The sequence below is a fragment of the Calypte anna genome, chromosome 4A (genome assembly GCF_003957555.1).
Source record: "Calypte anna isolate BGI_N300 chromosome 4A, bCalAnn1_v1.p, whole genome shotgun sequence".
In the NCBI taxonomy this organism is placed as follows: domain Eukaryota; kingdom Metazoa; phylum Chordata; class Aves; order Apodiformes; family Trochilidae; genus Calypte; species Calypte anna.
Genome location: NC_044248.1, coordinates 15,564,122 through 15,589,658, shown reverse-complemented (window position 1 = coordinate 15,589,658; position 25,537 = coordinate 15,564,122). Strand labels below are relative to the sequence as shown.

The 25,537-nt window shown below is 37.4% G+C and overlaps 2 protein-coding genes across 4 annotated transcripts in view; one reads left to right on the top strand and one right to left on the bottom strand.

Moving 5' to 3' along the window:
* GNPDA2 (glucosamine-6-phosphate deaminase 2) overlaps positions 1-6,557 on the top strand; it is an 11,729-nt gene extending 5,172 nt beyond the window's left edge. Inside the window, exon 7 of one of the 2 annotated variants that reach the window (XM_030449804.1) lies at positions 6,250-6,557. In XM_030449804.1, the coding sequence (XP_030305664.1) occupies positions 6,250-6,518 (269 nt within the window). In that variant the 3' untranslated portion in view covers positions 6,519-6,557. Of the gene's footprint in view, positions 1-1,785; positions 2,810-6,249 lie in introns of those variants that run through there. The other variant, XM_030449805.1, reaches the window with a different exon arrangement.
* On the bottom strand, positions 4,776-25,537 carry GUF1 (GUF1 homolog, GTPase). Of its 2 annotated transcripts, XM_030449802.1 has the most exons (17): positions 25,216-25,537; positions 24,195-24,306; positions 22,574-22,722; positions 22,279-22,359; positions 20,791-20,868; positions 20,465-20,548; positions 19,930-19,994; positions 18,740-18,943; positions 17,114-17,253; positions 13,488-13,611; positions 12,950-13,082; positions 11,511-11,654; positions 10,454-10,587; positions 8,607-8,708; positions 7,144-7,263; positions 6,077-6,113; positions 4,776-5,124 (listed from the first exon to the last, which is right to left on the bottom strand). In XM_030449802.1, exons 1-17 carry the CDS (start codon positions 25,351-25,353, stop codon positions 4,987-4,989), a joined length of 1,983 nt encoding a protein of 660 aa, XP_030305662.1. In that variant the 5' UTR covers positions 25,354-25,537; the 3' UTR covers positions 4,776-4,986. The 2 variants fall into 2 exon arrangements, with proteins under 2 accessions (XP_030305662.1, XP_030305663.1); XM_030449803.1 differs by lacking the exon at positions 6,077-6,113 and having other exon boundaries at positions 5,023-5,124.

Genomic DNA, 25,537 nt, shown 5'->3' with positions numbered 1-25,537 from the left:
CCCGTACTTATCCATGCTGTTCATAAAACTATGCATAAATTGTTTACTTGATGCAATATACAGTTTGTATATGCCTTGGATATACAGTGAGACTTCTTTTTGAAACAATTGTTTTGGAATCTATCAAGTAAGGATTCTGCATGTCTTTAAAAAAGCTGTTGTTTCTGCTTTTCCTGAAATTTCAGAGGATTTACATAACCTTCGTTAAACAGGACAGAGGCAGTACTTTGTAAGCATTTTTTTTTATGCCTCTAGGAAGTGGGCAATTATCTCCATTCTTTAGGAGAGGAAAAACACTGATAGGAAGTGGAATAATTTCGAGTATTGTGTGCAGCTGTTACTCTTTAAGTACAAATGGCTTCTGTATCAAATGTATACTTAGTATTTTCTTCCTGTTAAGCTCCTGAAAAATATTACTCCCTTGATCTTTCCTATGTATGTCAACCCAGTAGTTACCCTTTCTGAAATCTAAAACAGTTTCTTTAGTTATGTTGCCTTCTATGTTTTTTGGGGGCTTTTGGGTTTTTTGCACAAATATCTGAAGCTAAGTCATTACCTGCCTAGACAAAATGAGCTGCATTCCTGAGTCAGAAGTGTTTTGGCTGCTTAATGGGATTGAATGGGTCACTAGACAGAGAAAGAATTAGCAACATCTTCATTTTCTGTAAAATAATCACGCATTGATTAGAAATAGGTGCTGCATAAAATGCCTTTTGTTGTGGTCAACTACAGTAATGACCTCAGATTGTATAGTTACTCAAATTTCATGTTGCTGCAGTAACACTAAGTTTGCCACCAGATGCATTATGTAGCAAAGACATTTGAATATTCTTTCCCATAGATAATCACCAAAATGTGCCCAGTTATCAGACTTCTCTTGTGGTTTTTAAGAAAATTTCTCTACTTTTACTGTTGCCTATTACTTAAAATTGTTGTTTAGAAATTAATCTTTGGTGCTAAAATGAACTCTTACTTTGCAGATTGTGAACACTGATCATTTACTGTTAATAGTCCTTAAGGCAAAATGAGGTTAAAAATACACCAGTGACTGCTTATCATGCAGACCTAGATGTAGGTAACATTCTTATGAAACTGAAACTAAGAAAGCAGCTTTGTGTTGTTGTGTTTTGGTTTGTTTTTTAATTGCTCTTCATCACTTTCCAGAATTAAAGTATCTGAATAGGAAAATAAGCCTTTCTGTAATCACAGCTGTGGATGACTTGTCCTTGAAAAAAAAAAAAAAAAAAAAAAGCCCAGCTAGAACTGAAACTGTTGAACTACTAAAGTTCTGAACCTGCATTAATAATCTGGTTTTGCCGGCCTAGGGCCACAACTACACTGTAAATGACAAAGGCAGTAATATCACAGGTGCTACCACATCTCAGTTCAAGCTGTAACAGTGTAAGCATGTGAATATATGAGTTTTTGTGACACCTTGTGGTATAAGGGAACTTTGTTACTGTCAGGTAATTTTCAATATGAAGGGAAGATGGGTGGATCTCCTGTATTCATTTGAAAGTATTCCAGATCTACATTTTTGACAGGTCTTATCAGAGCTGTCTCATCTTTGCTCACTTTATACTGTAGATGTCAATAATATTCAAGTAGTTCAGGAATATCTATGCTGTCTTTGGCTTGTTAATTTAAATAGCTATCATTCCTCTCTTCAGTGAATTATATAAAATGTACACTTTGGAGAAAACTCCAAAGGAAAAAATATGGATAGAATGACATGCTGAAAAAGTATGACTAATGTAAAGCTGGCGTTGTTGCTTTCCCCCCAAGGTTTAATGCATGTGCACAATAAACTTGTGGACCCACTGTACAGTATGAAAGAAAACTGACAGAAGAATTGAAGAGGAACTCCCTGTGGGTCAACAACAGTTTTACGTAGCAGATGAGTTCACTGCTATGCAATATGCCGAAAGCTGTTTAAAATGGGGAATCCTAGGTACTGTATTTTTTATGAGGTCCAATATCTGTACATTCACATTCCATCTCTGCTGTGTTGTGCATTTTGCTTTAACACTTGGAGCTCCATTGTTGGCTGGCACATAACTAAATGGAACAGAACCCGTGGAAGACTGCATGTTGGGGGGGGGGGGGGGAAGCAGAGCACTTGTTCTAGCACAGCAATGTAATGCATCTGCCTTGTGTTAGAGAAAATACTTTATTTCCAGAAATTTGTAATTTTTGGCTTGATTAGTGTAACTACATTTTGCATTACTGTCTCTAGACAGAATGGTTTTGGCCTTTGTCAATACTATGGACTTATAATGGTTGTACAATTTCTACTATGAAATGTTCTGTTTACAAATATCTAATGTACACTGAGCTTTTGCACTTGGTTGCCTTAAATTTATCTTAAATAGTTTTGGGGCATCTCAAGTCCTGCTGTACAATTCAGGCAAACAAAAAAACCAGTGCCTAAAATTGCACCAAATTCTTGAAAATTATAACTTATTCCACAGATAAAAATATTAAACTTCTGCCATAGCACTTTTTCCTCTCATGTATTTCAAATTACTTTAGGATTTTTATATTTTTGGTAATTGAGCTTTATACATTAGGAAAAAAAAATCTAAATACTTCTTTCTGGAGGTACCTGTTTAGTTGTAGCATTGATGTTACTATTAAATGCCTGAAAAGAAGCTAATTTACAAGATATTATGTCTGCAGGTTTAATACATGATCATTTGAAGTCAACTGTTAATCACTCTGCATAGTTACCTCTTGCTGTATTGTTACAAACATTGAGCTGTTACAAGGAATGTTATTTCCTACTTTGAATATAAGTAAAACAAATATAAATCTAATTATAAAATTGTATTGTTTCCAGTATAAATTTGGATGTGAGTAAACAATTGAGGGTTTCAGTGAGAAATCAGGAATCCCTAAGGAGTAAATTAAAAGTTCATGATATTTTAATTTTTTTTTTTTTTTTCTGGAGGCAAGGGAGGGAACATGCTCTTGTGTAAAATACTCACTGGGAGAAAGTGTAAAAAGCAAAACTTCTGTCTAGGTGAAAAGTTACATTAGTGATGATGGGCAAGTACATTAATTCTGTTTTATAGTTGAGAATACTGGCCCAGTAGGTCGTGCTGTCATCAATTTGACCTAAGTCCCTCCCTCCCAAAGAGCCCTGGCTGTGCACCTAGGAAGCACCCCTGCTGAAAGGGTCCTGGGGGCCAAGGAGCACTGAACATGTATCAGCATCCTGCTGGAGGAACAGAGGTAAATGAGGTCCCAAGGGGCATTATCAGCAGATATGAGAACATGTTACTCTACTCACTGCTTGTCAGGCTGCACCTGGAGTACTGCATCCTGGTCTGTTCCACACAGTTCAACCAAGACATGGACAAACTAGAAAGAGTGCAAAGGAGGGCCACAAAGATGATCAAAGAGCTTGAAGAATCTGCTGAATGAGGAGTTAGGTCTCTTCTCGCTGGAGAATGTTCAGGGGACCTCACTGCAGTTTATCACAGTATTCAAAGGGTGACTGTGAAGAGGGTGGAGGCTCTATAGGGAGCCACAGGGAGAAAGCAAAGGCAACAGGTACAAGTTGCATGTGGAAAGGCTTCATCACAGCTTAAGTACATACTCAGGAACTCTATGAAAGATTTACTACTTAGAAAATGTAGTTTAGTTTTATTCCTTAGTACAGAACCAGTACTTAGATATGGGTTACCTTCTTCATATCTAGATCTTTGGTTTTCAATACAGCTGAAGTAGCTTCAAATAAAAAATAAACAGAAAACAGAACAAAACCCCCCACAACCCCTAAACTATCACAGTTCTCTCCCTTCTTTTTCTGTAGAGCCTGAAAGTGGTATAGGTTAAAAGGGACCTCTGAAGATGGATCCCTCCAAGGATATTCCCAGTTCATACTTGAAGTTAGGTAGAAATAAAAGAACTACCTGATCTCAAATTGTAGTTACAAGCCTAAATTTAAGCACAGCCTTTCATGGTGACTGAATGCTTTAGTAGGCATAACTAGCAATTTGTTCCTTAAAATGTATTTATTAACAAGAAAAGAATATCTGTGAAGATACCTCTGTGAAGATTCAAATCCCTGAGGAGCTAAAATAAGAGAAAAACAGCTTAAAAGCTTATAGAGGTAGGCATTGCAGTTGAGAACACAACATAACAACATAGAGCATGCTCATTAATGTGTCTGATTGCTTTCTTTGCACTTCCAAAAGCTATAGCAAAAGCACACTGAACTACAGATTTCATGAGATCTTGTTAAAAAAGTTAAAAATGTGAACAATATAAGTCAAACTTCAGCACATATAGTAAGATGTTTTCTAGCCATACCTTATGCCAAAAGAATTCTTTAAGGCCTCAACTGGTCTTATTGATGGGAACAGTTATGTATCTTCTGTTTTAACATAACTAGGCTGTGCTCATGGTAAGTTGACAACACACATTGCAATAAACAGTGTGCAACATTAGAAAAAGTCATGATTAGTGGTTTCCCAATATCAGAGGGATTTCCTGACAACAGCAACTTTGGAAAGTGAAACAGGAAGTACCTTGATAGTTTTGTGGCAACCGTTCAAATCTTAAAAAAAACTAATGTAAAAACCAAACCACAGCTTTGTCTATACAAACCTTTCAATTATTTTTATAAACTTGCCCCATTTTTCCTTTTCTTTCATACAAAGATTTGCAATGCAAAAGTAAAACAATTAGATTTTAAGTGTTAAACATGAAAAGAATTAAGCTCAATGAAAGACAATACAATGAAAACTTTCAGAATGAAAAATTTCAGATTCAGTCAAGTAACTTTAATTTCATAATAATCTACAAAAGTGTTTGTACATTTTAAAGACACAGTCCTTTCAATTTATGTTCCCACATATATTTCATTTACACCATTCAAAGTCAGGTATGTTCACTCTCACAGTGATAAATTATATATTAGCTCATTATGCAGCTGTGCACAAAAACTAGTGAGAAGAATTGGCTGCACCTCCCTGATCTCTATTTGTCACTTTGTCTCTTTAAGACGCGGATAAAGGCATCTCTTGGTACTTCCACATTGCCAATTTTTCTCATCAGCTTCTTCCCTTCTGCTTGCCTCTTTAAAAGCTTCATTCTTCTTGTAATGTCTCCACCATACTGTGTATGAACAAGAAAAGTATTTCAGTAAGGTTAATGCAACTACAGTACACATCAGCACCACCAGCTAGGCTCAAGGGCTTAAAACCAGAAAGGCTTAAAACCATAGCTATGTTATGACTGAATATTGTTTTATGCTACAAATAGTGATCCCATAAGACCACAAGGGAGCAAGTAACCATATTCATTTAGACAACTGAGGGTTGAATTCAGTTACCTGAATATATACATTCATGTAAGCCTGGCTGACCATCAGACAACCTGTAAGATATCCAAATCCCTTTGGAACATCAGCAGGATGCCAGCTCAGATACACAGGCACCTTGGCTAGCATGAGGCACTTGTGTCTGGACAAATGAACAGAACCTTTATACAATCTTGAACAAGCATCCTATCTAAGTGCCTAGCAGAAGAATTCTACGATAGTTGGAGAAAGGGACACTTGTTCAATTTTTTCCAACAGGTTTGCTTCAGAGAGCAAAACACAAGATAATTAAGAGGCAACATTTTTGCTACAGCTTTGTCCAGTCTCATTGATAGACAACTACTGCATATTTAAAGCCTTATGATGTATACTGAAAACCTAAGTCAACTTAGGAAACATAAATTCATACTTACATGTGTGTATACACACACATTTTGTGTATGTCTATTAAAAAACAGATGGGACAGGGAGTAAACAAAGACACTGTTGAGTTCACTCAAGTGTAATTTTGAAAAAGCCACTATTTCTGATACAGTCTTACTGCAACTAGAGATTACGTGAGTTGAATTTTAAAAATAAAAGCTTAAAATATATTCTATTATTCCACTGATGCTTAGGAGGACAAGCAGAACATGTCCTTGTGGGTTTTTAAAGAGAGGACTATTACTTTAGCAAGACTTATGTTTACATACACCAGAAATATCAATAAATGAACAAAAAAACCAAAGAAACAAAAAAACCACCTACACATTTTGCCACAACATTTTTTCTGTATGCTTTCAGCCTGTAAAATAAAGTAACATATACATTAATACACTGGAATATCTGTATTCAAGGCACTAAATACTGAGTTGTCAAAATGCTTTTATTAGTTTTGTAAGATGCTCTGGAATCATAACATTCTCATAATTTCTATGCAGAAGATGAAATTCTAAACAGAATCATACAATCACAGAATCTGCCAAGCTGGAAGGGATCCATCAGGATCATCAAGTCCAACTCCTGTCCTTGTGTGAGGCACTCCAAGAATCACACCACGTGCCTGAGAGCATCATCCAAACGCTTCTTGAACTCAGGCAGGATTGGTGCCATCAGTACTTCACTGGGGAGACTGTTCCACTGCTCAGTTTTCCTTATATCTAACCTGAACTTCCCCCAGAAAGACCTAATTCACATTTCTCAATTATAGAAATATCCCTTTGGGTGTGTATGTACATAAAAAATTACAGTTAAGTGTTACATAGGTGTGTATACAGATTTGTACACACAAATTCCTACACCTCCCTTGCCTGGATCCCACCCTTTTTCTTTTACCACAATTTAAATCCTATTTGAATAGCAATGGCAAAAATGTGACGAGAACATCACTGAAACAGTTATATCTACAAAAAGTGATTGCTGCTAAGAAATAGTTTTGTTTCCAGTTTGCAACACATTTCCTTTGGAACAGCACACTTCAGTTCTTTTTTTGCTGACTCTTGCAGAAATTAAACTTCAACAACTAGCTAATTTTGTTCAATAGTAAGAACTTTATACTGCCAAAGAGGAAGTGAACACATGGGTGTTGCAAGTTATACTCTCCCCACTAAATATAATACTAATTAAATTTATACAAAGTCTTTCAACATAGTCACACTTTTAAAATTCTTTTTTTTTTTTTTTGTTATTCAAGAGTAGCATATACAAGGTAAAATGACTTTAAAGTAAAATGAAAGTGCTGTAATATATTAATCTAATTAGGTACGACATTAAAAGTCCGTATTTTAAGTATCTTAAAATAAGGAAAAAAAGAGAAACAGAAGGGATTCACTTACGTTTCTCTTGCAATGATTTTCTTGCCAATAGCAGCTTGGATGGCTATTTCAAACAACTGTCTAGGTATAGCATCTTTTAAACGTTCACACAGGAGTTTACCAGTAGCATAAGCCTTATCACTGTAAAAGAAAGTCATTAGTATTTTCAGAAAGAATACTGCAACATCAGAAATATATCCATAGACTAAATTGTTTGATAAAAGGCTTTTAGTAGAGGTTTTCTTCTTTAAAGCTAAAGATAAGCTGACTGGATCTTCATTTTACATCTTATGAGTGGTCCCTGCATGTCACCTGTTTCATACAATCATGTTAAGATTGTATTAACAGATAGTCTTCAAGGAAATTTAAAATACTTATAATAAATACCCTAATTATGGTACTGAAGCCACTGTGAGTACTGTCACATCTTCAAATGTAATTTCAAAGTAGGTCAATGAGGATTTTTATTGACTGTAGGCCCAAATGGTCAAAAAGATCTCCGTAATACAGAAATATTTCTAAACATCTGTTTTTCATAGCAGGAAAAAAAGGATTTAATGTTCTCTTGTCATCTGCTAATTAAAAAATATCCTATATATTCAATATCCACCAGATATTAAAAATAGCTCCGCATAATTATTTTTGTACAGGCAGATGTAGTCTCTTTACAGTGAGAGAACTCTGAGAATAACTGAAGCAGAAGCAGAATGAATGCTGTGTACAATTAAAAAGAAAAATCTGTAATCTAAAACTGAAAGAAAGGCTATTGGTTTGAGTCAATAAAACAGTTCACCGGTGCAAGCTGAACTGATGAAGAAACACATGTTAAAGCAGAAACTGATTTTTGAAAGGTTGACTACTCCATTTTGTATCTTTTCAAAGTAAGAGCTGCAGAGGAATTGCTGAAGACTATGCATTTATGAAAAACACAATGTAGCAAATGTATGCACCATTTATTTCACTCCAGCCTATGCTCTTTATGAATGAAATAGGGATTTCATTATCCTACATCGATCTTCTGAAGTCAGGGAATTCCGAGGATTTCAGTTACATAAAAAAACCACATAAATATGGAATTTTTTAATAACTACAAGCTAGTATTTTAAAAAGGACAATACCAAAACAAAACCCTAAAAAAGTTGATCTCGGGATCAAGAAAATAATTCTTTTTCAGTAGTAAATAGTATGTGCTATGAATGATTCATCTGACATCTCCAATTCTGGTCTGCATTTAAATTTCTCCAACTTCTTAAAAGAATGACATTTTGCATTTCCTTCTTCTTGCCTGGCATTACCACAAAAATATATCTAGGACTTAAATGCCTCTCTATTTACAAATCATCTAAAGAAATGGTGATTTGGGGAAATTCTCAATGTGCTCTTCAAACAAAATTGCCATATATAAGCAATACATATGTATTTTTTTCCACTGTGCATTAAGAGGAAGTCTTAATTATTCGGACTAGATAATCCAGTCAACCTACCTGTGTATGATTGTTGCCAGTTCTTCAACTGGATTTCCATTTAGAAGAATATCCATTTTGATAAGGTCTGCTGCCTGGTATCCTGCATCTTCATAATCAAAACTAGACAAAAGGAGTTAAAAAATCATCATTAACTTTTGAAAAGTTACATTCTGTATTCTTTGTTCCATAAAATTTTAAGTTTTGGACATATTTCTTAATAAAAATTTTAAATTTTTATTAAAATAGGAACAGACTTTTGAATAGTCTCTCAGTATGTCTCCCTTATGCAAGACTGGACTAGAAATTCCCTGTAGATAAATCTCATTTCTAGGCAGCAGAAAACATTGTCCTGTCTTCAGCTACTAAGTAAACAAGCAAGGTAAATTCTTAGTGCAATCTTTTGAAGAGTTTATTCAAACATTCCTTTTCTATCAGTTGTAGTTCTTAAAGTTCCAGGAAACAGAATCCTTCAACACAGGTTTTGAACAGAAAATGTGGTGTCACTAAAGCAAAACACTAACACTGATTATTTTCTTTTCACCCTCATTTTGCAGATTTTTTAATATGACCCCTATTATCATTCTCTCTGACAACCAAATTTTCCTCTTCATTTCCAAACCTTATTTCTCCCTTGGTCTGTATGGGTCTTGTCTGTTTGTCAGTTTGCAAAAATTATTTATATAGAGAGAGAATGCTAAAATCACTGACCTGGGCAAATATGAAATATCAGAGCAAAGATGGAAAAAATACTTCTATCTTACTTGGTGTAGATAAACCATGTGAATAGATCCATGTAGCAGAACTATGATTACTAACACAATTAAATACACAAGCAACATTACGGAGTCAATTAGGAAATAAAAAATCAAGAAATAAATCAATGCAGCATTTTTGCAATCACACCTGAATCAATGGAAACCCAGCATAATTCTGCAATTGAGATAGCGTTTTGATTGATTGGTTTTTATGTAATTGGAGAGCTAGATGCTGAGAAAAAATTAAAAATCTCCATTCCCTTGTTTCTTCTATCAGTTCTTCTTGCTTCCCTGCTTTTGCCTATGCTTCTACTTCAAATATATAGCAGCCCAGGAAAAGTAAATCCTATCCTACCTTTTTAAGATATATTTTAAGAAAACACGAATTCAGTCTTTCAACAGAATTTATTTTTATGCCTATAAAATGAAAAGAGTATACCAGATCCTGTCAAAATGTAATGTATCTTACATTTCTACATAGCAGGCTGGCAAGAGCTATTGAGTCACCTCTGTCATTAGCCTATCTGCCATGTGACATTGAACTCAAAGGCTCTTCAAAAACAGTTGAGCATTATTTGAGCGTTTGAGTTTACAGAATCCACTCAGAGCATGTAACATTTTGTCTCAAAACACAGACAACATACTTTAATAATAAAACATACAAGTATTTTGTTTGTTTATATAGTTTGATTTTACTATCTTTAGAGAATTAATATTTGCTTATTTTCCCTTTCTTACAAAGATACAATATAACAAGAACTGTATTTTCAGTGATTCCTTTGATAGAAGATGCCCATTCTCCATATAACTAAGAACAATTTAGATCTTACTCATGTCAGTGAGCAAATGCCACACTCTAGGTCACACTGGAAAAAATACATTCATTACCAAAGAAAAGTATTACTAGGTAGCCATGCACTTTTAGTATTTTTCAGATTTATTTCCATCCTTTTTCACCCTGAATCTAATTCATTATAGGTTAAGTAAAACTATTGGCAGCGCTGTCACTAGAGAACATACTTGTGCCCTTATCTTCTCCTCTAATCCAACTTTTGTAATCCAGGGTCCAGGGTAGGGGGAGCAGTGAAGGGGTACAGAGGATGTAGTTACCTTGCATAACCAGAAGACAGAGACTTCAGAGTATCATAAAAATCCACCACAATTTCATTGAGTGGAAAGAGGTATTTCATCATAATCCTTTGTTCATCAATGTACAGCATATCCTTCTGGACTGCCCTCCGATCCTAGACATATAAACATTGTTTCAGTTCCCCTTGAAAGAAGTTTTCTACAAGTAAGTACAAAGCAAATGAAAATAAACAGGAACCCAGTTAAACAAGAGAACTCTCATACTCTCAAGCCCCTAAGTAACTTATTGATAGTTTGCTGAAGTCCCAGAACAAACTGCAGCTTAAATGAAGGGATTTGTAATTTAACTGGACAAATGTTTCAAGTCCTATTTTGGCTCTAACTTGTCTGTAGGAGCTGAATTTCTGAAATCCCTCCCAGCTTCTGCTTACTGCTGCCTTTGAAAGGTATATTTATTTGTTCATAAAATCTCACTGAAATTCCTGCCAGGAAATTTCTTCTTTCTTTCCTCCCAGGATGGTGTTCTTAGTTATTTCAGAAATTCTTTTTAACTGATCTTATACTTCACTGTACTGACATACAAGTACTGTACTGTTTTGCATTATGCATTTCAAAATGTTAGAAACAAACAAAGATATTGTAAAGGATTTATATGAAGACAATATGCAGTTAAAACATTTTTAGTTAAAAGTATTACAAACATACTTGGGGAAGTGTTTTTGGCCATCTGAGAACATATATGAAGCCTCACTAAAGTGCTGACAGAAGTCTTAGTTCCATTAATATACTTCAAAAACACAACAGCTCTTACTTCCCTGCTGCAGATTCCAGTCTTTCAGGAAAACAGAGATAGCTATGAATTTATCTCATTGTGTGGTGGTGCTTGACCAGGTACCTTATTGTCACTGAGCTTGATCACTAACTTCCACTGTGTGGATTTGTAGTTCAGGAGTTATTTTACACGTAAGTTAAAATTGTGAAGGAAATAACTGTCAAAGGTACTGTTTAAGTACTTATATCATATCTCACTATGAAGAGCTTAAAAATGCAAATGACAAAACTAGAACTATACACTGACCTGACACAAAGCAATTATTTTCCCAATGTGTTCATGAGGTGTTACAATAGTACCAAGAACAGTTGGTTCTAAATATTCAGATACTGAAAGTTTATCAGGAAACTGAGCAGGGTTGATAATAGTGATCTCTGGTTTACCATATTCCTGGAAACAAACAAATAAAACAAATACTGTAATTTTACAAGTAATTAGACTGAATAGCAAAGGAGTCAAAAATAGCAAAAAAAAAAATACAAAATGTTTCAATTGCTTGTAAACATTTATCAACTATGCAACCCAAATTTATAGCAAGCACAATTTTAGAACAGACTTTTACACCACACATGGAAGACCCTGACCACCCCATCTTTAACTATTATTATATAGAAACATGATAGGAATTACTTTCACCAAGAAAATGTTTTTTTAAGGGTTTTTTTAAGGGTTTTATTCTTTGCATTTTAAAAAGAAGTGCTTAGAACTAAGACTACAACCTGAGGTTATCCATAGAAACAAAAAAGCCTTTCTTGTCCATCTTTCCATCTCTCCCTTTTACTCCATCCTGATCCTGTAACAAATGTGCAAGGTGCAGGAGCACCTCAAGACCTGCTCCAAGTATTCTGCAGTTTGGTGAGGGGAACATTCTTCTCCAAGTGGAACTTGGGTTCAGGCTCCCTTATAGGCTGAAGTGGGCTTAGAAATTAAGGTTTTGATTCCTGTGCAAGTGCTTTCATTACCTATTTCATGTAGTCAAACATCTTGAGAGGGGATAGAGTTACCCTTCTGAAGCAGAAATAGAAGGAAGGTCATAGTTCTTAGGTACACAGAACCTTCCCATGCACAAAGCAAGTGTAATATCATGTCCAGTGACAAGACAGTGTTCTTGAGCAATGACCTAACATCCAGTACTTGAAAACAAGGTCCCACATCCACAGTACAGAACCACTTATGCACCAAAAGTGTCAAATACTTCATGCATACCTGTTACACTGCCTAAGCAAGAAATAAAACAACTGGAAAGAAAAATGGTCTTACGCCTTGCAAGTACAGCAACCTTTTTTATACAAGCTGTTTAGAATTTACAGGCTCTCTGGACTGTTTAGAGGTACCTGTTGGATAACAACAAGCCAGCCTATTTGCAGCCACCCATCAACTGGCAAAGTGCATGCAGTTCAATTAACTTGACATCTATTTTTTTTTCCTAATGAACTTAAAGGAATATAGCAAGGAATGTCTTTTTTTTCATATTTTCAAGGGCAGGTATAAGGCGTAAAAAGAGTGCTTGAAGTGGAAGGGGAAAGGGAAGTTTACATTCTTCTTAAAAATCCATTAAAAATATTTCAAGTTAAGTATTTGTGTTTCTAATGTTTACCATAAAATAAAGGTCTAGTCTAAATTAGGAAAAAAAATATTTACTATATAAGTGCTAATTAAATAAAGCTGTAATAAATTTAGCATACCTTTATCAACTTTGCTGAGGTAAGAACAGCTTTATATGGAACCGTAGGTGCAGTCAAAATAACAGACATGTTATACTCTTGCTCCAAACGTTGAATAAAAACTTCCATATGTAAGAGGCCAAGGAAACCCAACCTGGGAAAAAACATCTTGTTGGTGAAAGTATGTGTATACCTCCTGGAAATTCTCAGTGGGTTTTCTTTTCCCCCTCCAGCTTGTTTACATTGCTAGTCTGGCATTATCAGGCACAGGAAACAAACCTCCAGAAGACCAAAAGATCCAACAGTAGAACAGAGTCTTTGAGAACAGAAACTATCAATCACAACCAACTGCATCTTGGGCACACATACAGAACATAAGAAAATCAAATTATTTTGATCTTTACCTATCGTTTATTTAAATTAAAGCTCCTAATCTTGAATTAGTTTTAATTCAAATGACTAATCTTGAATTAGTTTTAATTCAAACTTCGGTTGACCTAAACTTGCATTCTCAGTTTACAAACCATTCCAAAAATGAAAGCAGTACAAAAAGCCTCACCTCCATCCAGCTCCTAAGGCAAGGCTGCTGTCACGATGAACAGTTACACTGGAGTCATTCAGTGTCAGCCTTTCCAAAGCACTTTTGAGATTATTATATTCTGTTTGATCTATAGGATACATTCCTGTCAAAACATATTAGAAAGAACTGATGTGATAGACAGCTTTAGCTAATGTCTTAGCTTTCAAACATGCCTCTTGAAGTGAACATGGTTAATGAAATCAGAAATATACTTACTGTTCCAACTTTAAAGTGAAACAAAGAATATAAAGATTTATTTTTTTTTTACCCTGAAAAAAACTTAAAACAGATTGAAGTTTTAGATTACCTCAGAAAAAGAGGAATTAAAATTCAAGACATAATGGTGGGGATACTGTACTACTCCTTCACAGTTGCAGAAGATTTACAATGACATAGAAGCACTGTTTTGCAGGGCTAAAGCGTAAACATACAGCCTAAGAATAAATGAATACGCAGACAAATTTCACTGTGATGTCCCTTCAAAGTAAAAGTGAAGACCAAAAAAAAAAAGTGTCACATAAAGTGTCACATACAGGAAAGTTGCACATTTTTGAAACGAATAAGCGCAGCTGTCTGTATAATTACTACCTGAGTCACTTTTTCTACTGTAGCACTTTTCACATCAACACATGTTCAGCAAATGTTAATTGTTCCACACCAAGAAGCAACTCACATGCATACAAGAAAAACTCATTTACAGGACTACACTTTTCCACATCCACTGACAGACCACCTACTCTCCATGAGACAATTCAAGTGAGTTTACACATTCTCTCTTGAGTCTGGAAAGTGATTTACAGAATTTCTTTCTTTCTAAAGCTGTTGGAGAGTTTTTGGAAGAAAATGGACATGTGATCAATCCTGACTATTTAGCATTCGCTAGAGTGAGCTAAGGGCCTTGAGGCCCAGCTGCAAGGTTATTAAAAGTTCAGCTATGGGCAAAAGATAAGGGAGTTGGCAGCAGAAAAGAAGAATAACAGGATGGGAAAGCATCTCACAGACAACACATAAAGAGTTGTATTTAACCAGTTAGATAGTGCACTGTGGCACATGAAAAATCTGTTTTACCAATCAGCAATATGGTCATATTATGTTATCAGCCTGACTGTGTATAAAAGGGCTACTGCTACTCAATAAATGGCACTACTTGGATTATATTACTCTGCCTGTTGTCCCCTGCACTCTTCCCGACAAATGGCGCCCGAACAGGGACCCTGAACTGCTGGTAGTTGCTTCACATGAGGGTTTATCTGAACATGGGGAAACGTGGATGGGAGTTGGCCCTACCTGGTGATCGCAGCAGGAGCTGGAAGTGCACTGGCTCCTCACCCCCGTGAGGTAGGCACTGCAAACCTGAGGGAAATGCAGAGGCGGCAGTGCCGTGACTAGGTAGTATGCTCTCTAAGAGAGGGATTCCTAGCAATTCTAAACAGATCTAGGATCTGTGCTTTAACCATACTGGTGTGTGCCGCAGACTCTGTTTTTGCGCTCTTCACAGCAAATGGTGCCTGGAACAGGGACCCTCTTGCTGTTGCTTCCCAGGAGCGATGAAGACAGCTGGAATGAGAGGGCAGCGGGAAAGCCGACTGAAACAGCTCATTGCCCTGACAGCTGGGAGTACTGTGTGCTTGCTGGAGGAATCTCACCCTGATCAGGGGGTTTTTCAGGGGTATACTCATCCTTGATCTCCAGTTCTTTCTGTTGTTTCAGGAGTTCGCTTAGTTGCTTGTCTCTGAGTCCCAGCTCTTCCTTGGGTTGTTGCTCTATAGCATTGCCGGTGCTGACAGGGGAAGCAGAGGATAGATTGGTGGCAACGGTGATCGAGAAGATAAATCAGGCAGTTGTAGTGGAACAAAGCAATCAGATGCCTCTGATTACCGAGAAGTGGGTGTGAGCCGGTATCAAATCCACCTGTGCCCAATCAGGACAGGCCCCTATTGAGCATGTGCAAGACCAGGGGGCCGATAAAAGGTGAAACTCACAGCCACAGACTAGCTCACTCCCGAACATTTTGCGCCACGAAGGCCCCGGGTTCGAGACTCCACAGAGAGCCTCACCTTGGAGGCGATGAGCGCTAGTGGCGCAATAAAGGTGATACAGTGTTCGGGAGTGAGCTAGTCTGTGGCTGTGAGTTTCACCTTTTATCGGCCCCCTGGTCTTGCACATGCTCAATAGGGGGCCTGTCCTGATTGGGCACAGGTGGATTTGATACCGGCTCACACCCACTTCTCGGTAATCAGAGGCATCTGATTGCTTTGTTCCACTACAGGCAGTGGAGGTGGAAAGGAAGGCAGCGGCAGCAGAGCAGCCGGGAGCCGCTGCAGGTGGGAGATGGGGCATCTGCATCCTGAGATTCCTCACCCGTGTTCTCCGGCCTCTCTCCCTCTGGGTCCTCCAACGATTCTGGTGGTGTTTTCAGTCACTTTTGGTGTTGCTTCTCGGTTCCATTTTTACTTCTTGGCGGAACCACAGGGTCAAATGGTAAAGCTGGCTGAGCTTGAATCAGTATAGTCCCGGCAGGTGCTGGTGGGGGTATTTTAGGTGTCTCAAATAACTGAAAATATGTTCAACATATTTTGAGCATTTGTTGGTACTGGTAGATCAGGCATTAAGGCAGTGAATGCTGAGGCTGCTGCTGCCCTCTCACTTTTCATTTCTTTTAGTGTGTCTCGAATCAGTCTCCACAACATGGCTAATTTTCCAGCCTCCTTAGATCCTTTGCTAATTTCATCCCATAGGGACTTCCCAATTTCTTCCCACGTTTCCAGCTCGAAAGCTATACCGACAATGGGGATCAGGGCTCTCTCTTTAGCCCACCTGATCAGCTCATGGATCTGTTTCAAATTACTAGGAATCCCTCTCTTAGAGAGCATACTACCTAGTCACGGCACTGCCACCTCTGCATTTCCCTCGGGTTTGCAGTGCCTACCTCACGGGGGTGAGGAGCCAGTGCACTTCCAGCTCCTGCCATGATCACCAGGCAGGGCCAACTCCCATCCACGTTTCCCCATGGCCAGATAAACCCTTGTGTGAAGCAACTACCAGCAGTTCAGGATCCCTGTTCAGGCGCCATTTGTCGGGAAGAGTGCAGTGGACAACAGGCAGAGTAATATAATCCAAGTAGTGCCATTTATTGAGAGTAGCAGTAGCCCTTTTATACACAGTCAGGCTGATAACATGAGCATATTGCTGATTGGTACAACACATTCTTCATATGCCACAGGGCACTAACTAACTGGTTAAATGCAATTGTTTATGTGCTGTCTATGTGATACTTTCCCATCCTGTTATTCTTCTTTTCTGCTGCCAACTCCCTTATCTTTTGCCTGTAGCTGATCTTTTAATAACCTTGCAGCTGGGCCTCAAGGCCTTTAGCTCACTCTGGTGAATGCTTATTAGTCAGGATTGCTCACATGTCCATTATTTTACAAAAACTCTCCCAACAGTTCTGCAACTATTATTAATCCTGTCAAATGACATGCCTATGCAATATAAATTTGCTAAAATTCTCATCCTCACAACTCTTAACATACATGTATATTGTCTTGTAAGCTCTCTTTTTACTGGAAAGAAGTAATTCCACTTGATATCAGTTTAGTCCTTACCTGCAAAAACCATTGGCTTTGCTGACTTAAAGCCAGGCAAAGGCTCCACTGGCTGATTATACATGAACAGTGTGTCTCCTATTTGGGCTTCTGTTACTTCTTTCATTCCAGCAATCACATAGCCCACCTGTCCAGCATATCTAAATAAAAATGGCATTATATGGACATGTGTTATCAGTATTTCCTCTATTTTCATAGAATACAATCAAAGAATGGCTAGATTTTTCCCACTTGACTTAGCTCAGTCAGAAATCCAGTTACCCCTCCTAAAAGCTTACATGCAGGCCAAAACCAGATTAAGGTTGTTCCTTCTCCAAGATGTGAGCTCTGTCTCAAGGGACAAACTATCTGCTGATCCAAGTAGCTCTATTTCTGTTACAGTTATAATGTTCATTTATAGCTCTGGATTTTGAATTCTGTGCTACTCCCAGTTTGAAAGGTGGAGTTAGAAGAAAGTTCAGTGATCTAAGAGAACCAGAACAGCTCCCAGCTACCACCAAAACAAGTTTCATTATGCTAAGTGGCAGGACCAACAAAAGCCCAGTGCTTTCCATCAGCACATAATGCTGTTAGGAAAGGAAACTGAGATGCATAAAGTGCTTATTTCTCCACAGCAGCCCCGTATGGCATTGCATTTTGGATTTGTGACAAAAATGGTGGTGATAACATGAATATTTTAGCAGCTGATGAATAGTACTTGCACAATGTGAATGTTTTCTCTCATTCTGACCCCCGTCCAGCAAATAGGCTAAAGGTGGGCAGGAGGCTGGGAGGTAACAAAGCCAGAAGAGGACCTGAAATGACCAAAGGGGTATTCCACACCATATAATGTCATGCTTGCCTGTAAAAACCAAGGAGTGTAGTCTTTGTCCATGATACCTAGACTAGCATAGCACTGGTCTGCTTATGGGTTTTATTTCTTTTCTTTTTCCTTCAGTTACAAATCTATCTTCATCTTTACCCACAGGGCTTTTCCCATTCTTTTCCCCATCCCACTGGGGTTGGGGGACTGAGCAAGTGGCTGGTAGGGTACTTAGTTGCCAGCTGGGTGCAATTCACCACAGATATTTAGCTGGTCTCACTGAGAATCTCCCAAGAAAGCCATTAAAAATTTGTGGATGAAAAATTATAAAGCTTCTCCACTAATTCTATGTACCTGATTTTCTTCCCACTGCTGCCATAAGAAGCCAGTTTCTGGAAGCTGTTGCATTCATGGATTTGAGCTTTTCCACCCTCAAAATATGCTGCAGCAATAACTAAGATGAAGCCCCATTCCCTTCCACTCTCAAACAAGGCAGTTCCTAGAAACAAATCGGGCAGCTGAATAATTATATCAGATGCTACTCTTAAAACATTAGCTGTCCAGGTGTTCCATGTACTCTAGATGATAGAATGGTTTCCTCCCACCCCCAGCAGTACCCAAAAAGCAGTCCCCAAAAGCTTCTGCCTCAGCATGCCCCAAATGAAAAAGACTGACACTAAGCATTACTTTACAAATAGTAATCACAAAAAACTCTAACACCAAACAAAAAAACCCAAAACCCAGACATCTCTCATTCAAAGCAAAAACCAAACAGAAATGCAGGATTTTGTTTCTTACACCAATTTACGATTTGTTCCACTTACAGCTTATGTGTTGGCTGTTCATTTGGAGTCAGAATTCCAACTTCATTCACTTCGTATCTTTTCTTTGTATGCGCAGACACAATTTTATGCCCTTTCTGAATTTCCCCACCAAAAAGTGCAATGTTAGCTATGACTCCCCGGTAGTGGTCGAAGGTGGAGTCAAATACCAAGGCTTTTAATGGATCAGAGGTATTACATTCGGGTCTGCCACAAAAGAATTTAAAACAATAAATTAACCACTGTGTGTTTATTCAGTATTGATTGAATAAGCACTCCTATCCCCAAAACCTTCATATTAATATAGATAAAAATATTAGATCATTTTCAGCAAGCTCATACCAGGCATCATTTTAGTGTTTCACTACGTACTTAGCAGCAAAACTTCACATTTAATTTTCCCAGATGCAACAGCAGTACAAACACAACTAAATACATATCTATTGTGTGCATTTGACAGAAGGTGAAACTGATGCTTCAAATATCATAATACAGAGGACAATAAAAATTGACCAATTACATTCCAACAGCTTGGTTTAAAAAAAAAAAGCTGTCCACTGATGTTTGTTTTGTCATATTTCATGGAAACCTAATTTCAAATTTTCATTTAGGTTTCTTTTAACTATAATTATTAGCTAACAGAAGGCCTAGTTAATTATTAGTTAATAGTAGGAGAAAATAATGAAAAGCAACATGGTGATTGAAACGAAACTGTACTTCAGCAGCTTTGCCATCCAGCTCCTAGGTAAAAGTCTATTTTAAAGGTTGGGTTTAGGATATGGCACCATAAATACAGCAGTTTTCAGTTAGTGCTATTTTAACAGTCCAAAGTTCTAACTGCAAACATCCTCAGACACTGAGCTTCATGCAACCTATACAAACAGTCATTAAAGCACCACCTTTGGTGGCTCACCTTTCATATTTCATTTCAAATTGAATTAAATTTTCTGTGGAGAAAATCTTCTCTTCTGATATTCACACATTCAATTTTTAAAAAATGAATCTCAAATCTGAAGTGTCATTGGTTCCTGTTTGCAATTTAAAACTGAATCTGACATTAGATTTTTCTCACATTAAGTATTCACTTTAAATCAGATTATTATTAAGAGCAAAACTACTGCCATTATTGTATAAATGCAACCCATGGTTTCCTAATTAACCATACAAGGTTTCATAATTAAATTCAGACTTACGGTGGAATCTTCTCAATGACCTTTTGAAGAACTTTTTCAACATTTGTTCCTAGTTTAGCAGAAATCTAAAAAAAGTCCAGAAAGAATTTTTTAAGATGTGTGCCTTCTGCTTACTCAGCATCAATTAAATAGTGTTACGTTTACTTAGTCAGCTTTGGTGGTCACAGGTAATAGTAGCCATAAAAGCAATCTGAAGCAACACTTATAATGCTATTAGTATAAAATGCTTATTTCACTATTAATTATTTTGTAATTTTTTGTCTCCTGAATGGCAATTACTGCTATGCTAAAAATGAAAAGAGGTTTCTCATTTACAATGAGAAATAATTTTAAATCTATCTGATACCATTCATCAAGACATACTAGAATTTTTAACTGAGACGTATGGTCTCCACTCGTGTTTTCTAGGAGACAATCTTTACAGAAATACGTGTGTCAAACACAGGTGACACCTGGTTGATTTACTACATACACAAGTCTTTCATTAGCTAAAAAGTAGATAAAGTCACACAAACAGCCATGTTATAAAACTTACCCTTACACATTCATTTATAGGGATATCAAACAGCTTCTCAATTTGTTTTTCAACTCTTTCAGGGTCTGCATTCTTCAAGTCAATCTGAAAAAAACCAAACTGCTAAATATGCAGGCAATCACATTGGCTGTATGATGCAACACTGTAGTTTCCAATTACTATAAAATATTAAAATACAAGCAAATACACAAAGGTCTTAAAAAATAATAATGAAAAATAACTAGAATTTGATATTATACACTCCTATTTGAGGACACATTTCCTACCGATCTTCTACACTTTTAAGCAACCCAGCTACTAAAAAGGAAACTCTGAAACTTTCATACCTTATTTATGACAGGAATTACTGTAAGCTGTGCTTCAAAAGCAAGATAGAAGTTTGCCACTGTCTGAGCCTGAATACCCTAGAAAATAAGCATTGAAAAGTTTAATATGGAATCTTCCTCAGTTTGGACAGGTTTTTATTTTTTTAGACATGCTATACAATATAAGATTACTTCAGTCTTCTATCCACCCCTTCATTTGGGGGTTGGAAAATAAGTAAAGGTTATTGTTTACACACATTGCAGAGAAAGAAAATCACATTCCTAATTATAATTGCTCATAACTGAATAATAGTAGACAAACTAATAAGGTTGTATGTGTGAGCACTTACATCCTTTTATTTATAGAAAAGACAAGTACATATTTCTGTTTATATAATTTGTTTCTAAATAGCCAAGATTATAGCAGATACCTCAAAACATACATCCTTTGAATATAACAAAATAATAAATGTACTAAGACGGAGAAAAAATGATGTTTAGCATTGTAATAGGTCTGCAGTTACTCCAAAGGGGAGGAATTGAAGGGGAACTTCAACTTACAGTTATTCTCAAAAAAGAAAACAAATTGTAAATTTTATATCACATTTCTTTCAAAAGGATAACAAAAAAACGTATCTGATTAGAAAAAAGGTAGATTACCTTCTAGATCTAAGTACCAGAAAAAGGAAAGCAAAGATATACAGATGCTAATAAATGAGAGTATAAAGCATAGTACCACAGTTGGACTAGAGAGCACAGAAAAAGCTACTTGCTGTCCTCCCCTTTGTTTACAACAGATCAAGTAGAAAATTAGTGACATGAGGATATTCACTATGGATACATGGGAATATTTTTTTTAGGCAATGTAAAGAAGCAAAGAGCAATTATTTTAGGGGAAAAAAAAAAGGAGCAAGAACTGAATCTTCAGAGTTACCTCAAGAATTCAGGCTGACAGGGGAAAGACTCATTAGAAATTATAGTGAAAAAGAAGCACTCTGACTGAAAAGCAAATACAGAATACCAAATAAACACTTAACCTCTAAATATGGCTAAAAATTACCTACACATTAAACATAAAAACATCAGCATATTTAGAAAACCTATTTATTAACGAACCCTACTTGAGCCTCCCAAGCTACAAGGAGCACGTGTTCATAAGCACTGAAACTGAAAGTTAGTGCAGTGGGCAACAGTGCAATAACTACAAGTTCCCCAGACTACTATTTGCAAAGTTCATAATCTGTAAAAAAGTATTATTTGATTTTTCATGAATCCTGTGTGTTTATTGCTATGTTATGGAACAGCAGTATCTATCAACACAGAAGTATTTGTCCCTAGATTTTAAACAAAAATTCCCATTACTCTTCTTATGCAACTTTATTCTTCTATGGAGATGAGAAACAAAACAGTGATGGAAAAATTACAAAAACAACCCACTTAATGTTCTCTCTAGCTTGCTTAAAGAAGTTGCTGAAATTCTAAGTAGAAAATAAGAATTAAGAACTCTACCTCATTTGCATCCACTACAAGTATGACACCTTGACAGGCAGACAGTGATCGAGAGACTTCATAGCTGAAATCTACATGGCCCTGTGGAGAAAATATGTTTACATTTTCATGTATTTCTAGAATCTTTTGCAAAAACTTCTGTATTATGATGTTTCCATTTGTATAGATGTTCACAAATCTTACCAAAAAAACCTAAACACAAATTGAATAAACACAAGCAGCTAGAAATCTCCTACTTTTAAATATAAAAATGTTTAGTTTTGCATGATTTAAACACTGCTTATACTTAACTTACTGGCGTGTCGATAAGATTCAAGAGGTAGTTTACTCCTTCGTGACTGTAAAATAGAGATGCAGACTGTGCTTTAACTGTAATTCCTCTTTCACGTTCCACTTGCAGCTTATCCAGCACTTGTTTATTATGGTTAGTTTTAGCAATTGTTCCTAAGATTAAAAAAAGTTTTATTACCACATTTAGTAAATTAGCTTTCAAAAGTGAGTAATTCTTAAAAATGCCATTAACCATGAGATTATGGGACTTGCTGCTGCAAATGAAGCTTTTTCATCTGATTTAGCACTACTTCAATTTTCATTTAAAAAAAACAACTTGGGCTTCAACTCTGTAACATTTGTTAAGTACATTCTTATATATGAATTTATATCAAATAAATTCACTGAATAAGCAGGACACAAAACATGTAAGTCTAAATCAAGAAACTAAGAAGTAGCAAAAATTCCAGTTAGTACTAACTAATTTTTATGTTTAAGGAAACTTCACCTGCAATCACTAGAAGGCAACAATTTCAAGTGTGAAAATAGCATTATAGAGCTTGACAGACATGAATTCAAACTTCACTCTACCACAGGGATCACTGCCCATAGTGACATACAGGAGGCTATCATAAAGAGTAACTTTGATCATAAACTTCTCTCCCAGGTTTTGTTTTGTTCAGCTCTTAAATAAGAAGAGCAATCCTCTTCCAAAGAGTATTTCCAAGAAACTAATATAAGCTCTGCTCTGAAATTAATCTCCTCTTGGGAGACAGAGCAATCAATTTTACAGCTAAGTTAAAGAGAAGCCTCTAAAGCAACCTCTGTGTCTCTTTTCCAAGAAAAGGTTAATTCAATTACCTCTAGTTATGGAAAATTGCCTGGGCATTTCTACTACTCATTCGCACTTTAAAGGAGGATAGTTTTCCTTATCCTCAACAATAACACTGAAGTCCAAGGATCACTCTGATGAGGACAAAATAAATGCCTCTGAAGATGAACATATTTACAGTGAAGGGATAAGCAAGCCAAAAGAGAAGCTGAGAATCCATGGAATTTACATTGAATTTCTAGCAGCAGTTTTACTAAGTTTAAATCAACATAGGGCTGTATATTTCTAAAATTTACTAGGCAGCATGGTATCAGTTTCAGTACCAGTGAGCTCCACCACCAAGCAAGGCTGTTGTTTCTGATTTGCTCACATGAGCGCACACCATTATTTTCATGTAAGTACAGGCAGATGAGGTTCTTCTCTATTTTACCAACACTTTTGAAACCTACTCTCTCCAGAATTCCTAGGTTACAACAGTCCCATTCTGTCCACCCCAAACACTGGCAGTGAACATCATAAACTTGTTGTGGTTTGGTCTAATGGATGATTGGTCAAGAATGACAGGAGTAGCATCTTGAAGTATGCTCCTTTCCAGTCTCTTTCCAAAATATACTTCCTTGAGTGAATTTACACACTTCCTACTTGAAGGCAGACCTCAACCAGGAAGAAAGTATGTAGTGTTCCCACCTGTAACAGGACAAAACTGGAAGCCTAAAAGCACAAGCAACCTGGCACTAGAAGAGCCAAGATTTAGATATTAAAGCTACTTAAACATACATTTCATGAAAAGGCTGTATAAAATGGGAACACTCACCTGTAATTTCCAACAATCGGTCTGCTAGTGTACTTTTGCCATGATCTACATGAGCTATAATACTGAAGTTTCTAATGCTTTCAACAGGATACATTGACATATCGATTTTTTCCTGAAAAACAGAAATTTATTTTCATAAACCATGGTTAAAGTCTCTATGTACAATGTGACCTGGACTTTAAAAAAAGAATTAAATTTTTTCTCTAGAAAAGGCACAGGTTAAATAGCGATACAAAAATTTAAACTGTCATCAGTGTTCCAAAGGCTAGAGTTTCATTTTAGTCATGCACATGCATACATTTATTTATTACTCTGAATTACCAGTGTGTTTAAAAGTACTGTGAAAGGTAGTACATTCTTATAAATAGAGGGACTGAAAAACTAAAAAAAGCTTAAAGTTTGCCAAACTACAAAACTGGATTCAGGAGACCATTATGGACATCACTCTTCACAAGCATGATAAGGATACAGTGCCATTACTAAGCAGCTCAAGTAGCAGTGACCTTATCATAAGAAGCAAGCAAACTTTGTGGAAAAAGGAATCTACAGGTAACAGTTATCTTGGCTGGCAAAACTAAAAATATGCAGAAAACCAGCCTGACCCCCTCGGTTCACATACAGGAAGCCTTCATTTTGTGTTACTCCCGCTCATTCCAAGTAATAAGCATCTTGAAGAGGGGTGGCTCCTTTGCTTTCAGCATCAGGAAAACCCTAAGAGCAAACAGTTCACTGAAAAGCTGTGGTCATGGATTTTAGAAGCCCAGCACGCTCACACAGGCTAAACAAGCTCCGAGCCAAGCAGAGAAGCAAGCCCAGAGTTCCTCGCTAGTGCCGCTGGGCAGCGCTACTGCCGTGCTCCTTGCAGACACCCGGGCAGAGACCGGCAAAATCCCCCTCTAAGCGGGGTACGCCCGCACCGGGACAGGGCGGCTGCGGAGAAGGACACCTCCTACTCGAGGGACCTCCTGCAGCCCAGCCCCGGGCAAAAAAAACGTGCCGCACCCCATCCCTGCGGACTCACCTGCCCGTGGGAGCTGTAGAGCCGCTCCCAGGCTCCGGGCCCCGCGGGCAGCCAGGGCGGAAGGCAGAGCGGGGCGGCGGCGGGGAAGGGGCTCCGCAGCCGGGCCCACCACATCGCCGTCCTGCCGGCCAGAGCCATCGCGCTGTGCCCGGCTCCCGGCCTCACTGTGCGCAGGGGCGCTCGGCAGCCTCAGCCCCCATGGCAGCCCCAGCCCCCATAGCAGCTTCTCCCTTCACTCAGCGGCTCCCAGCCGCCACTTCCACTGCAGGTGTCAAACACCCGCGGCCGCCCCACCGAACTCGGAGCCCCGCGACCCGGAAGC

Excerpts from the sequence above, each read along its gene's own strand:
- GUF1 (XM_030449802.1), bottom strand. The coding sequence starts at position 25,353 with ATGGCTCTGGCCGGCAGGACGGCGATGTGGTGGGCCCGGCTGCGGAGC. Across the intron at positions 24,307-25,215 it reads TCTACAGCTCCCACGGGCAG|GAAAAAATCGATATGTCAAT; the intron begins GTGAGTCCGCAG and ends TCTGTTTTTCAG. Across the intron at positions 7,264-8,606 it reads CTGGCAACAATCATACACAG|TGATAAGGCTTATGCTACTG; the intron begins GTAGGTTGACTG and ends TTTCTTTTACAG.